Source organism: Bos indicus, chromosome 3 (genome assembly GCF_029378745.1).
Source record: "Bos indicus isolate NIAB-ARS_2022 breed Sahiwal x Tharparkar chromosome 3, NIAB-ARS_B.indTharparkar_mat_pri_1.0, whole genome shotgun sequence".
NCBI classification, from domain to species: domain Eukaryota; kingdom Metazoa; phylum Chordata; class Mammalia; order Artiodactyla; family Bovidae; genus Bos; species Bos indicus.
In genome coordinates, this window is record NC_091762.1 from 110112296 (window position 1) to 110128818 (window position 16523).

A 16523-nucleotide genomic window follows, 5' to 3' on the forward strand; every position below is an offset into this window, starting at 1 on the left:
TTGATATAGTCTTACCCACTTATTCTTGCTTTTGTTGCCTTAACTTGGTTTTTGGTATTAAGCTAAAAAAAAAATCACTGTCAAGACCAATGTCAAGAAGCTTAGGTGCTATGGAGTAAAACTTCTAGTTTTATGGTTTCAGGTATTCTGTTAGTCTTTGATCCATTTTAATGTTTATATATGGTATAAGCTAGGGTCTAGTTTCATTCTTTTGCATATGGCTATCCAGTTTTCCCAACACCATTTGTTGTACAGACTATCCTTTCCCCGCTGTGTACTTTTTGCTCCTTTGTCAAAAACTGAGTAGATATGCATGGGTTTATTTTTAGGCTCACATTGATCTATATGCCTATTTTTATGCCAATACCACACTATTATGATATTGCTTTGTAATATAGTTTGAAATCACGAAGTGTGATGCCTCCAGCTTTGCTCATCTTTCTCAAGATTGTTTTAGCTATTGGGGGTCTTCTGCGGTATTGCTTTTTCTATTTCTGTAGAAAATGCCCTGCGATTTATTTTTTTGCCATTGCAATTTTGATATGGACTGCACTGAATCTGTAGATAACTTTGAATAGTGTGGACATTTAAACAATACTAATTCTTCCAATCCATGAGCATAGAGTATCTTTCCATAAGCATTTTATTGTTTTTGATGCTACTGTAACTGGGATTTTTAAAAATTCTATCATTTTGATAGTTGTTAGCATATAGAAATATACTATGCTTTGTATACTGATTTTGTGTCATGCAACTCTACTAAATTCAATTATTATTTCCAACAGTTTTTCACAATTTAGAGTTTTCTATATATAATAGCACATCATCTGCAAATACAGTTTTACTCCTTCCAGTCCAGTGTGTGAACGGGTTAAGAATTGTTCATCAGCTTGTTTCAGCACTGGTAGTATTCTGGAGAAGGAAATGGCATCCCACTCCAGTATTTTTGCCTGGAGAATTCGTGGACAGAGGAGCCTGGCAGGCTACAGTCTATGGGGTCCAAGAGTCGGACACAGCTAAGTGACTAAGCACACACACACTGTTCTCAGGGCTTCTTTCAGGAGCCAAGGTGGGTGTTTTTCAGTGGGTCAAATATATAGTCAGTGGTTATAAATTGTTATTTGAAAAGCATTTTGGGGCAGCATTATCAAGTTTGCTGGTAAGGAGCAATGAAAAGCCTGAGTCTGACCTGACACTGACAAACTCCACTCACAGTGTTCCAGTGTACTCTCTTACTTACTCTTTGAATTTGCTCTATGCAAAAATCTCAACTGGATTTTGCAGTGTTTTTAAAATTGGGATTTATTGTTAATTATATACAGTTCAGAAAATACCTGGTAATGGCAGAGGAAAAAAATCCGTGGTCCCATCACCCATGTTGAACACTGGTGTTTCTATGTATAATCTTCTCTTATAAAAATTTTTTTCTACATTGTAATGGTTTTCTGTTTATATGTATTTTTTGTATTCTGATTTTTTTTCAGTGTAGCTCAAATATTTTTCCTGTATTACTGCATACTCTATAAATACCAATCATAATAGCAAAAAAAAAAAAAGAATGCCTTTTCTACTCTTTTTCTTACCTAATTGTTTTGGCTAGGTTGTCCAGCACTGTTGTTATTTTTAAAGGTATAAAAGTCAATTTTCTCTTTTACTTATTTATTTGTGGCTACGTGGGGTCTTTGTTGCTTTGCTTGGGTTTTCTTTACTTGTGGTGAGCAGAGGCTCCTTTTCATGGTGCGTGGGCTCCTCACTGTGGTGGCTTCTTTTGTGGCGAAGCACAGGCTCTAGCCACACCGGCTTTGGCACTTGCAGCACACAGGCTCAGGAGCTGCAGCTCAAGGGCCCTAGGGTGTGCGGGCTTCAGTAGTTGTGGCACGTGGGCGTACATGCTCTGCAGCGTGTGGAATCTTCCTAGACCAGGGATCGAACCCATGTGCCCTGCACTGGCAGGCAGATTCTTATCCACTGTGCCATCAGGTAAGTCCCCAGCACTAAGCTGAAAAAAAGTGTTGACAGTAGGCATTCTTGTCTTGTTCCTGATCTTAGAAGAAAAGCTTTCAGTTTTTCACATTGACTATGATACTAGCTGTGGACTTCGGCAAATATGGCCTTTATAATGCTGCAGTACATTCAGTTACCTTATTTTAAAAATGAGATAAAATGATCTATATATTCTAGATGTGCCAGGCATAGAAGTCATTAAAAAAGCAGCAGTTCTTCAATAAATATTAATAAACTCCTACATGTCATATAAATATGCTAAGGAAATTTCTCTGCATCAAGCACCTACTGTTTTATTTGGGGGAACTAGAGAGGGAAACTGGCATACAGAAATTTTCCCTCAGACAAATGTCACAAATAGACCTACCACCAGGTCAAAGGACAGGAACAGAAACATATTTCTGACTTGGTATTTTCTGCCAAACTGGCATATGAACACATTACTATCACGAGATTTCTTTCTCTCCTATGCCCTCTCTAGCATTAGGCATTACAACTTTTGAAAATCTTTTATATGTTACAAAAAAACACCCGCCTTCTGCCGTTTTATTTACATGTGATAACCATCAAGATAGGCTTAAAAATGTTTTATTATTCTATATTCATTATTCTCTCATGAAACTCATTGCACCTACAATTTTTTTTAAAAATCAGAAATATAAAAGGTCATTTATCTATTCTATTTATTGAACAAATATTATGTTCGAGGTCTTATAGATACATGAATTAATAAGTCACAATTACTTTACTGAAGTAGTTCATAATATAATGGGGGATATCCCCAAATTACAACAATAATAACAGAAACATATACAGAGCATTATATATGTGATATACATTTGGTGATTTCTTACAACATAACTTTTGAATCAGGTACTATATTATAATGAGGAAAATGAAGCACAAGGAGCACATGTTTTTAAAAAACATGTTCACAGGAAGAAAATGGCAAAGCTAGGATTTGCAAATAAGTAGTCTGATTTCAGAGCCTGCAGTTTTCATCAGCATATTACACTACAGGCTATCATTCATCAAGTCATTTATTTCCTGACTCATAAATGTGTTCAACAAATATTTACTGTATATTAAGTGCCAGGCATTGTTCAGGTGAATAGTAATTTTAATAAATACGATAAAGACCTGATCCTCATGAAGATTTTACAGGGGTGGGAGGATATATTATACTATATTTCTTTTTTGCCAGTTAGGTAATAATAACTGCTATAAAAAATGAGTGTGTGTGCTCAACTGCTCAGTTGTGTCCGACTCTTCACAGCCCCATGGACTGTAGCCCACCAGGCTCCTCTGCCCATGGAAGCTATACAAAATAAGATGGGTTAAGGGGATAGACAGTACGTGTGTGGTAGGGGGTAGCTAGCCATATTAGGTCTGTCAAAAAAGTCCTCTTTGAAAAGGCGACAAGTAGGCAGAAAACCCAGTCAATACCGAAATCAGACTGATTATATTCTTTGCAGCCAAAGATGGAGAAGCTCTATAGAGTCAGCAAAAACAAGGCCAGGAGCTGACTGTGGCTCAGATCATAAACTCATTGCCAAATTCAGACTTAAATTGAAGAAAGTAGGGAAAACCACTAGACCATCCAGGTATGACCTAAATCAAATCCCTTATGATTATACAGTGGAAGTAACAAATAGATTCAAGGGATTAGATCTGACAGACAAAGTGCCTGAAGAACTATGGATGGAGGTTTGTAACACTGTACAGGAGGCCGTGATCTAAACCATCCCCAAGAAAAAGAAATGCAAAATGGTTGTCTGAGGAGGCCTTACAAATAGTTGAGAAATGAACAGAAGAGAAAGGCAAAGAAGAAAAGGAAACATATATCCATCTGAATGCAGAATTCCAAAGAATAGCAAGGAGAGATAAGTAAGCCTTACTCAGTGATCAATGCAAAGAAACAGGAAAACAATAGAATAGAAAAGACTAGAGATCTCTTCAAGAAAATTAGACATACCAAGGGAACATTTCATGCAAAGATGGGCAAAATAAAGGACAGAAACAATATGGACCTAACAGAAGCAGAAGATATTAAGAAGAGGTGGCAAGAATACACAGAAGAACTGACCTAGATAAGTAGGATGATGTGATCACTCACCGAGAGCCAGACATCCTGGAATGCAAAGTCAGGTAGGCCTTAGGAAGCATCATTATGAACAAAGCTAGTGGAGGTGATGGAATTCCAGTTGAGCTATTTCAAATCCTAAAAGATGATGCTGTGAAAGTGCTGCACTCAATATGCCAGCAAATTTGGAAAACTCAGCAGTGGCCACAGGACTGGAAAATGTCAGTTTTCATTCCAATCCCAAAGAAAGGCAATGCAAAAGAATGCTCAAACTATCGCACAATTGCACTCATCTCACATGCTAGTAAAGTAATGCTCAAAATTTTCCATGCCAGGCTTCAACAGTACATGAACTGTGAACTTCCAGATGATCAAGCCGGATTTAGAAAAGGCAAAGGAATCAGAGATCAAACTGCTAACATCCACTGGATCATTAAAAAAAAGCAAGAGAATTCCAGAAAACATCTATTTCTGTTTCACTGACTACACTAAAGGCTTTGACTGTGTGGATCACAACAAACTATGGAAAATTCTTCAAGCGATGGGAATACCAGACCACCTGACCTGCCTCCTGAGAAACCTGTATGCAGGGCAAGAAGCAACAGTTAGAACCAGACATGGAACAACAGACTGGTTCAAAATTGGGAAAGAGGTACATAAAGGCTGTATACTGCCACCCTGCTTATTTAACTTATATGCAGAGTACATTATGCCAAATGCTGGGGTGGATGAAGCACAAGCCAGAATCAAGACTGCCGGGAGAAATATCAATAACTTCAGATATGCAGATGATACCACTCTTATGGCAGAAAGCAAAAATGAACTAAAGAGGCTCTTGATGAAAGTGAAAGAGGAGAGTGAAAAAGCTAGCTTAAAATTCAACATTCAAAAAACCAAGATCATGGCATCTGGTCCCATCACTTCATGGCAAATAGATGGGAAAACAATGGAAACAGTGACAGACTTTATTTTCTTGGGCTCCAAAATCACTGCAGATGGTGACTGCAGCCATGAAATTAAAAAATGCTTGCTCCTTGGAAGAAAAGCTATGACAAACCGAGACAGCGTATTAAAAAGCAGAGATATTACTTTACCAACAAAGGTCTGTCTAGTCAAAGCTATGCTTTTTCCAGTAGTCATGTATGGATGCGAGAGATGAACTATAAAGAAGCTCAGTGCTGAAGAACTGATGCTTTAGAACTGTAGTGTTGGAAAAGACTCCTGAGAGTCCCTTGGACTGCAAGGAGATCAAACCAGTCAATCCTCAAGGAAATCAGTTCTGAATATTTATTGGAAGGACTAATGCTGAAACTGAAGCTCCAATACTTTGGCCACCTGATGCAAAGAACTGACTCATTGGAAAAGACCCTGATGCTGGGAAAGATGGAAGGCAGGAGGAGAAGGGGGTGACAGAGAATGAGATGGTTGGATGATATCACTGACTCAATGGACATGAGTTTGAGCAAGCTCTGGAAGTTCGTGATGGATAGGGAGGCCTGGTGTGCTGCAGTCAATGAGGTTGCAAAGAGTTGGACATGACTGTGCGACTGAACTGAACTGAGGCAGAAAACAGAAGTGAGAGAAAAAGTCATGTATTATAGATAGCTGAAAGAGTAGTCCAGGCAAAGGAAAAATCAAGTATAAAGCAAAAAGCTTGCCTGGTATTCAATGAACAGCAAACAGACCATTCTGCCTGGAGCAAAGTGAACAGGAGAGAATAGTAGGAGATGAGGTCAGAAAGATAATGGGGGATCAGATCACACGGGATTTGCAAGCCATGAGGTCTTTGGATCTGATTATGATATATGAGAAATCAACAATGGGTTCTGAATCTAGAAGCATTATGATCTGACTTAAACTTTTCTAAACAATCACTCTAACTGCTGTCTGAAAAATTATGCGTAAAAGCACAAGCAAAGAGATCAGTTAGTAGGCCAGTCAACTTTCCAGGCAAAAGATAATGTTGGCTAGGGCAGCAGTGGTAGCAGCTATGGGAATGATGTCAATGTGGAAAATATTTAGACAAGAGACCTAGTGGGAACTGCTAATGGATTAGGTGTGGGGTATGAAAGAAAAGAGCTCTAAAAGCTTTTTGGTCTAAGCAACTAAAAGAATTTGAAATGTCACATACTGATAGGAATAACTCAGGAATAATAGAAAGTTTTGAGAAGAAATCAAGAGGATTTTTAGGACACTTTAAGAGGTATAGGCTGGACATGTAGATATGACAGTCCTTGGCATATTAGTGGCTTTTGAAACCACTGAACCAGAGGTGATCACCCAAACTGTGGCAGGATACATAAGAATATTAATAAATCCTGAGAAACTCCCAATGTTTAGAAACTGGGGAGATGAAGATGAAACAGCAAAGGAAGAAGAAAAGTAATAGCCAATAAGGTTGGAGAAGGACCTAGAGAATGTGGTAGCCAGGAAGACAAGTGGAATAGCAGTGTTTCGAGAAAGAAGCAATGTAATAAAATATGGGTGAAGAGACAAAATTAAGATTTGGGAACTGACTAGGGGATTTAACTGGCTTCCTTGCTGGCTCAGATGGTAAAGAATCCACCTGCAATGCAGGAGACCTGGGTTCGATCCCTTGGTTGGGACGATCCCCTGGAGAAGTAAAGGGGAGACAGCTACCCACTTCAGTATTCTGGCCTAGAAAATTCCACGAACAGAGGAGCCTGGCAGGTTACAGTCCATGGGGTTTCAAAGAGTCAGACACAACCGAGTGACTTTCACCGGACTTAACGAATAATTTGTTGACTTTGATAAGAGCAATTTTAGCAAAGTGCTGGGAACAAAAACCTGACTGATTCTTTGTGAAGTTCAAAAAGAATGCTCTGGGGGTACTTCCCTGGTGGTCCACTGTTTAAGATTTCCCATTCCACTGTGTGGAGGTTCAATCCCTGGTCAAGGAACTAAGATCTCATATGCCACAAGGCGTGGGCAGAAAGAAAGAAAGAGAAAAAGAATGCCCTGAATCTGATCAAGTTTTAGGTCCTGGTTCAAAATTGAGAAAGGAGTACGTGAAGGCTGTATACTGTCACCCTGCTTATTTAACTTAAATGCAGAGTACATCATGCAAAATGTCGGGCTAGATGAATCACAAGCTGGAATCAAGACTGCCGGGGAGAAATACCAATAATCTCAGATATGCAGATGATACCACCCTATGACAGAAATCAAAGAGGAACTAAAAAGCCTCTTGATGAAGGTGGAAGAGGAGAGCAAAAAAAATGGCTTAAAAGTCAACATTCAAAAAATGAAGATCACGGCATCTGGTCCCATCACTTTATGGCAAATAATGGGGAAACAATGGAAACAGTGGCAGATTTTATTTTTGGGGGGCTCCAGAATCACTGTGGACAGTGACTACGGCCACAAAACTGAAAGATGCTTACCCTCTGGAAGAAAAGCTATGACAAACCTAGACAGCATTTTAAAAAGCAGACACATCACTTTGCCAACAAAGGTCTGTATAGTCAAAGCTATGGCTTTTCCAGTAGTCATGTATGGATGTGAGAGGTGGACCAAAAAGAAGGGTGAATGTCGAAGAATTGATGCTTTTGAACTGTGGTGTTGGAGCAGACTCTTGAGAGTCCCTTGGATAGCAAGGAAATCAAACCAGTCAATCCTAAAGGAAATCAACCCTGAATACTCATCGGAAGAACTGATGCTGAAACTGAAGCTCCAATACTTTGGCCACCTGATGTGAAAAGCTGACTCATTTGAAAAGACCCTGATGCTGGGAAAGACTGAGGGCAGGAGAAGAAGGGAGCAACAGAGGATGAGATGATTGGGTGGCATCAATGACTCAATGGACATGAGTTTGAGCAAACTCTGGGAGACAGTGAAGGACAGGGGAGTCTGGCGTGTTGCCGCAGAGTTGGACTCGACTTAGCGACTCAACAACAACAAAAGTTTACAGTAAACTTGGAGAAACATGTTAAATTATACCATGAAGACAGAACTAGCCAAATCCAGACTGTGAGTAAGTCTAAAAGAACAAACAATCTATACATTGTAAAGGGGGAAAGGGTAGAAACCTTACAAATTAAGAGATACTTAAAATATGTAACAATCATTTACAATGTGGGGAATTTATTTGGATCCTGATTCAAAAATGAAATATATTTTTAAAAAGCAAACTGTTAAGAAAATAAAGTATAATATCTGAGACAAGCTGAAACTGAACAATGACTAGATATTTGATATAAATGATTACGCTGTTACTATTCTGCTGTAAGAATGGTACTGTGGCTTATTTAAAGAGTACATATCTCTCATTTCTTGGCTGCATCTCACGGTTTGTGGGATCTTAGTTCCCCAACCAGGTATTGAACCCACGCCCCCCACAGTGGAAACCCAGAATCTTAATCACCGGGGAAGTTCCCTCTCTTTCTCTCTTAAAAAAAAAATTTTTTTTTATTTATTTATTTTTGGCCGTGTTGGGTCTTCATTGCTTTGTACTGGCTTTCTCTAGTTGGGTAAGCAGAAGCTATTCTTAGTTGCAGTGCACAGGTTTCTCATTTTGTTGGCTTCTCTTGTTGCAGAGCATGGGCTCTTGGCGTGCAGGTTTCAGCAGTGGCAGGTCTTGGGCTCTAGAGCACGGGCTCAGTAGTTGCGGAGCACAGATTTAGTTGCTCCGCAGCATGTGGAATCTTCCCATAAGAGGATTTGAACCTGTGTCCCCTGCACTGGCAGGCAGATTCTTTAAGACTGAGCCACCAGGGAAGTCCCCTATATCTCTTATAGATATACTTAGCAGATATTTATAAATGAAATATTATGCCCAGAATACACTTCAAAAAATACAGGAGAGAGGAAAGTAGAATGGACATGATTGGATACGGGTTGATGAATGTTGGGTTTGGGTGATGAGTATATGGGAGTTTATTACAGTTCTGCCTATACACCCTCAATCTTCTATAGTAAAATGTCTTACAAATTAGGAAGTGAAGAATGATATTTCCTTTGCATACTGAATCTCTTTACTATGCCATTATACAGATAAGGAAATTAAAGTTAAGGAAGATTAAATGTACTACCCAAAATCACAGTTAATTCCTTTTAACAGATTTTATTTTTTAGAGTAGTTGTGGGTTCACAGTAAAACTGAGCAGAAGGCAGAGATGGCCTATATGCCTGCTACCCCCACCTATGCACAGCCTCCCCAACTATCAATATCCCCACATCAGCGTGTTACATTTGTTACAACAGATGAACCTGCAATGGCACATCATTATTATGTTAATTTGAGAACCAGGATTTGTCTCCAAAACCCATGCTTTCTACACTATATTACACTGTCATTTTTATTCCGTTATCATTATTTTGCTTGATACTTTTTATACAAACTGGTAAAAATAAAAATTCTGTTTCATGAATAAGCAATGTAACAGAACTCTATTGACTATAAAACCATCAATTCAAAGTATTAAAAAAAAAGTTAATGTATATTAATGGAAGAAGTAATTCTGTCAATACAATAAATTAAACTTCCACTGAACCATATTTTAGTTATTTAACAAATACATATATTGTCCACTAGAGTTAAAAATGTAATTAAATAGAAATAAAAAGCACTATCAGGAATTTCTACCCCAAACTTTTCTTCTGGTAGCTTTATCAAGTATTGGCTAAATAACAACTAACCACATAAACCTCAAACTATACATTTTCAAAGCATATGTATGTGGTGTTCACTGACCTAAGAATTTAACATGTTCTACTTGTGAATCCAAAGCTAAATTACAGCCTACAGCAAATGTGACTGATGAAAAATAAGCAATGAACAACAACAAAAATAAATAAAAATAAGCAATTAACAAATCAGAATCAACTATAGCCTATTAAAAATTATGGATTTTCACTGGGAACTTTTACTTGCATATTCATGGGATACTTCATTTTATCAATTCTACTTTTAGGAATTTATCCTAAAGCAATCAACGGACCACCATACAAAGATCTATATATTAGGATACTTACCAAAGTTTCAGTTAAAATTTTATTTAAAAAATGGAAAAAATCTAAATGCCATCAGTTAAGCCTGACTAATAATATAAAATTAAATGCTAGAATTCCTTGGTGGTCCATTGGTTAAGACTCTGTGCTTTTACTGCCAAAGGTTCAATCCCTGGTCCAGGAACTATGAACCCATAAGCCAGATGGCATGGCAAAAAAAAAAAAAAAAAAAAATACAAATTTAAAAATTAAATGCTATGCATTAGTAAAACTAATATTGCTACATAGATATAAGTAATGATAAGAAAAAAATATCCATGATACATAACTGAGTAGAAAAAGCAGGTTAAAAACAATTAATATGATGATGGATAGACATATAAGAAAATATACAAGAAAAAATTAACAATGGTTTTCTCTGGATTATAAAATCATATTATTTTAATTTCTATTCTAGATTTTCCTATACTGTTTGCTTTTAAAAAAACAATAAACATATACTTTTATAATCAGGAAAAGTTTTCTATTTTTGTTTTGAAAAAATATATATATTGTGTTGACTTCAAAACTTGACATAATTAAATGTCTGTTTACTAGTTAAATTCACAAGGCATGAGATTTTAATAACTTCCTATCTACTAATTCTACCTATTTTTTCAATGAACCTGTACAAACACAGTGTACTCATATCAGATTACATTTATTATATTCACTGTAGCTAAATCAGCACTCTAGAACATCCAGACTGTTCAGGGTTAAATTTCTCAGATGCCATATGGGGAACCATTTTTTCAAAGACATTCCCCCACCACGCCGTCCCCCCTCCCCCGCCCCTTCAGAAAACAAACAGTCCATGCACTATGGAAATGCCTTGAGATTTATTTTATAATTAAAGTTTGGATAACTTTTGAAAAACTTATTATCACCCAAGCAAAAATTTAGAAAAATCTGAGTAATTTTATGTCAAATATACAGATAGATAGCAAGTCCCAATTCAGAAGCTAGAAGTTTCTTCAAACAAAAGGACTTCACTGCTAAGATATAAACCTATTTTGCAATTTATTCTTCAACTTTTTTAAAATTGAGAGATACACTACGGAACTTCTGCTGTTAGATTTAGAAATCAGTTAAAACATCAAATATTGGTAATGACTCAAAAGGAGCATTATGTAAGCCTACAGTTGAGAACATTTTCTTGCAAAAATGAAAAATATAAAAACATCCAAAGTCTATATTTTACAGATATATTCTGATTTCTCAAGAACTCAATAATTCAGAAATAATGTAGGAAAAACTGGCTGACATAAAACAAAGAATTCTTCCCTACGATTTCATTAAACTAACATTCTAGATTAACGTATATAATATTTTATTGCAACCAAATCACAAAGAGCCCACATTTAAGATATAAGAGAAAGCATCAGTTGTGTGACAAGATTTTGCTAACTCTCAACAGTCTTTTTTTTTTTTTAAAGCAATGGGTAGCCAACGAAAGTCATTAATATTAAAAACACAGATAATGGCAGAAAACTACAGAACCTCCAAACACAGAAAGGCTGTTCATGTATCCTAACAGCATAACCACTATGGTTGAAACACCACACAATATTCTTTCTCACATCTGTTTTGTTAATGAGCCAAGAATGAGGGTCTATTGAGTATCCCAGACAACTGAATGAGAAGCAGGAATGTCTGGTGAATGCTGTTCATCCCAACAAACCAAGACTAAACAGGTTTGGAAAGAATACTTTTCTTAAATAAATTATCTTTTTAGTTTTACCTTCCTGAAAACAGATCACTTGTCTTTTCCTCCCAATCCATTAAAACAAAACAAAACTACACACAAATTAGTTAAAATCCTGGTTTTCAGTATTATAAGCAAAAACATGTTACTTTATTTTTTTAGATTCATATAATTATTTATTGACTTTCAACTACGTAACATGACAAGGCAGCCCTCTTTTTTTTCTTTTTTAAAAAATTTTACTGGGGTATACTTGCTTTACAAGACTACAACTTTGTTTTAGATTATGAAATACTTAATTCATCTTTCAAGGAGATCCTCAAATATTTTACTTAAGACTATGAAACCCAATGTGAAGAAAGATGGCTGTGATATAAAATAAGATAGTATTCAATTAGAACCCAAGATTATGACAATTTGGCAAGAATTTTATCCTGAGGCAGGGTTTTTCCACATACAACAGAGAATGTTTCCAGAAATGTTCCCTTTACAGGGCCTCTGGCCTCTCTGCATACTATCAGACCAGGCATATAGAAACAAACAAATGTAATGTTCCCACTGGAAAATAATAAATTAAGTCTAAATTATCAAATTATTACATACAGTTCTCTGAAGGAGCAAAAATAGCATTTAGAAACTATTTTATTTATTCTAACCACTTTCCTAAATTATTTAGCTAAAAAAAATCTTTAACACATTTATTAACTTGGAATTTGGTTTAAAACTTTAAAGATTATACCAAGGTGATGAAATCAGGATAATTTTTTAAAGTCTCATCATGTTGACTGGATTACATTTGAAGATTTCATATGTTTCCCACCCCCCCACCTCCTTTACTTTTAAGTCTTTGTTTAGAAGAAAACAGTTGTTTCTTGTTTCCTTTTCAGTTTTCCCTCAGGGTCTTCCATCACTGTCAGAGGAATTAAATTCTAAAACAAAAATCAAAATAATCTTGTACATTTTTATAAGTCCCAATACCAGTCAAGAGCAGCAAATACTAGGGAAAAAACATTACAATGGCCACTTCAGAGCAGCACTAGCTAAATTTTTCAATGTTTCCTCTAGACAAAGCAGCATCTTATCTTCTTCAAGACAAAACTCTACAAGTGAGAAAATCCATATAACAATAAAAACATTTCCCAAGCAATTAAAGAAATACTAAACTGAGAACCTAATGGCATTATATACTTCAGTACTTTGAATCCACAACTTTTATTCATCTTATTCAAACTTAGCTTCCATACATCCTTTGAAATTTCTCAAATGACTTTTCTTGATTTTTATTACATAAGAAATGCAGAGTCCTAAAAAAACTACATTCAAACAGGAAATCAAGAATATAACGAAGAAACACAGTCTATTCACTTTTGCAAGACTGTATAAGACAACTACCAAACAAATTACTTTGTACTGTCATTCATTTAGGATAACAGAAAATGTTTTTCTTCCATTGGGAGGTAAATACAACTCTCTCTGCCTTCAACCCTAGTCTGATTTTACCTAAAAATACAGACTAGAATAGTGCAGTCCTAAAAAATAGCTACCCAGGAGAACTGTTATCTCAATGAACATTTCTACTTCTTTTATTCCCACTTCATTTGGAATGAAAATATAACATATATAATCTTAAACCAGCTGTAATTAAAGCATAGAAGAGTTTCATCAGAAGTTCCCCTAACTAAGGAATCCTAGGCACAGATGCCAAACTATTGATTATCATTATTTAAAAACCAAGTGTGCCTGGCAGCTTTTTGGTTAAATCACTGAGTTCACACAGCACTAAGTCAGTACACTGTACAGGACACCCTTTAAAAAAATCACTTAAAATATTATATGCCTAAAAGGAGAATAGACAAATATTAACTGTTAGTGAAGAACGATTCCCTAAGCAACACATATATAGAATTTGTATCTGAAGTCCTCTAATGTAAATAAATTTAAGTTTTCTATGTATCCACCTAACAACTAGAATTTAATAAATTTTGCCATAAGCCGATTCCTGAGAATCTCCACAAGAAAGAAAAACTCAGAACAGAACTGGAGAGCCAAGATCCAACACTGACTCAATAGACTATCAGAGAACATATGCATCTAAAATTTTCAAAAAATATACATCTGTCAAACTCTTGATTTTAAACTCAGTTGCACATTTTTCCCAACTATGCTTTTAATTTCACTTGCAGCATAACAATTACATGAAAAAAGTCTCAGGAAGAATGAAAATTCTGTTTTTGATGATGACACTCTTAAGCCAAATTACACTTTATCTTATTAAATTACAGTCAATCACGTATAAACTGCACTGAAGAATAAACCTTGTGTTCCAAGATGTCCAACCATATGGTTGATAAATCAAACTATACCTCCAGAGATGTGAAGACAGTTAAATGGGTATATATTTCAGCAATGGCCCATGCAAGAAGAGGTAAAACTTATCTATAACTCAAGAATTTATAGGAGAATTTACTGAATCATACTTGGCAAGTTGGATCCATTGGCTAAATCATTTGATTCCAGAAGTAGTTTCTAAAATGTTGTTTGTGTATTTGGGAGTAATTTCATATGAAAAATCCAAAGATGAAAAAGAAGAAAACCTTAAATTTTTTTTTTTTTTTGGAAATTTAGGATAATTAGGAAAGTATTTAAATTCCATGCTTGTTTTACAGGCTTAACAATGAACAATTATGTAAAAATTATGTATATCTCCCAAATTATCACATTCCCTAAATACTGTATTAGAAAACTGAAAAACAGAGGACAGTTTCGGAAATATACTAATCACTGATAAACCAGAGTAAAACTCTTCACAGTCTAGACAAACTTCCCCTTTTCAAGAAGACATGAAAAGGTGGAAAAAAAAAAGATGGAGCATGCAAAAGAGAAATGGTAGATATTGATTAGAGAAAATTCCATAGAATAGAAATTGTAATAAACCCTTCTCCCCAGCCCATCTCTACAACTTGTTTTTCACATCTACTTGACAATTATACTCCTTAATATAGTCAACAAAATCTTTATTGTCATTATGTCACTGGTTTCTCATGTAAGTTTTTCTATCTCATATTCAGTTGCCTCATCAATTGACAAAATGAGATGTGAAATTCGGGGACTTTTGGTATTATTAGTAAGAAGACACCAACCACTTTACATTTTCAAAATTACTTTATAAATCTGTAACTGGATGAAGCATACTTCCAAATTTAACATACCAAATATGATCATTTGGAAAGCAAACTGTTATGTAACACCTACTTATGTCCTTCAACTAATTACAGACCACAAAGAGTGCTTTTTCTTTTTTAAATGTAAGCATTGCTCATGTTGCAATTTTTTCCTCAAGACTATCATTTTTTCCCAAGGAGAGAAGCAGTTTTCTTAAATCCTAAATTTCCAAGAATATGACAGCCGATTCTCTAGGGAATAAAGAATGAACAGATACATATATAGTCAGCAATTTTAAGATCTACCTCCTCACATAAGCAGTGATCCAGGCTGATATGACATTTCCAAGATCCTCAGGAACTGCATACCAAGCTGCCACGAACATCAGACGAGAACTCAGGGATGGAAGAAATGCCATCTTGCATTTGACGTTGCACTAACATCTATTTCAAACTCAATTCTCATCTGTTATCTTAATGTATCTTCACAACTACCTTAAGAGATAAATAAGGGAGAAGGCTGGCCACCCTCTGTCTCTACGGGACACACACCCCATTATATCTTCAACTGGAACAACGAAAACGATGGCAAACCCTTCTAGACTCCGAAGGGAAAAGAGTAATATCCCCTAAGGAACCCCAAACTTCCATCGCTAGAGCAGCGCCCCCTCCCCGCAGTGTCGCCTACTCCGCGGCCCCGGGGAACTGCGGCGGGGCTGCGGGGAGGCGGAGGACGGGCTGGGCGGGGGGCGGAGGGGGGACGGCGCAGACCTCGCGCACCTGGGCCGGGGCGCCGGGGGCGAGGATGCTCTGGAGCTACCTACACCCACCGAACAGACCAGCAGCTCTGACTCACTCACCTGCGGAGCCGATTTCCATTCATGGAGCTGGGGGGAGTGCTTCGAGTGAGAAGGGCGCCCGCCACTGAGGGCAAGGAGGCGGCGCAGGGGGCGACGCGGCGCGACTGGAACCCTGACGCGGCCCCGAGGCGGGGTGGTGACGGCTTCTCCTCAGCCACCGCACTCCGAAAGCTCTGGTCAGGAAGAGCGGCCGTCGGGAGGCAGCACGCGACTAGGAGAGAGGAAGAAGCGTGAGGCGAGAAGGAAGAGCTCTGTGCGGAACTTGCGTCGCCCACGGCCGCTTACGCTCCCACTGCCCCTCCACGACTGCGACGCCGCCGCCGACCTCCCCGGGGGCCACCCCCGGAAGCCCGCTGGCGTCAGTTCCGCCGCCCGGGCTCGCCAGACGTCCAGGCCTCGCCTCTCCGCCCTGACCGTTCGGGCGCGACGTCGGTGCGGGCGCGGCCGGCGCGGTGGACGCAGGGGAGGCGTCGCGCCGCGGGCGCCGAGCCTGGGTGGAGTCCGGGGCGAGCGCGACGGGTTGAGACCCGGGACAGCGAACGGGACCCGGCCGTGCCGGCCGGAGACAAACCCGAGGGGTTGGACTCCTCCCGCCACCCTGGTGCGGGGCCGTGCCGGCGCGAGGCGCAGTCGTGGAGGGCGGCCTCGCTGACCTGGACGAGAGCCTCCTCGGAGTTTGGCTGGTCTGAGGTGCAGGAGCT

General features: G+C 38.0%; 1 protein-coding gene across 2 annotated transcripts in view; it reads right to left on the reverse strand.

Annotated features, from left to right (window-relative positions):
• AGO3 (argonaute RISC catalytic component 3) overlaps positions 1–16181 on the reverse strand; it is a 131146-nt gene extending 114965 nt beyond the window's left edge. Inside the window, exons 1-2 of one of the 2 annotated variants that reach the window (XM_070786848.1) lie at positions 15823–16181; positions 15269–15457 (exon numbers count right to left, since the gene is read on the reverse strand). Coding sequence is in view for 1 of the 2 variants with exons in the window: in XM_019957851.2 (XP_019813410.1) it covers positions 15823–15841 (19 nt within the window). In the remaining variant the exon portion in view is untranslated. The remainder of the gene's footprint in view (positions 1–15268; positions 15458–15822) is intronic. The other variant, XM_019957851.2, reaches the window with a different exon arrangement.
• Positions 16182–16523: the final 342 nt, after the last annotated feature.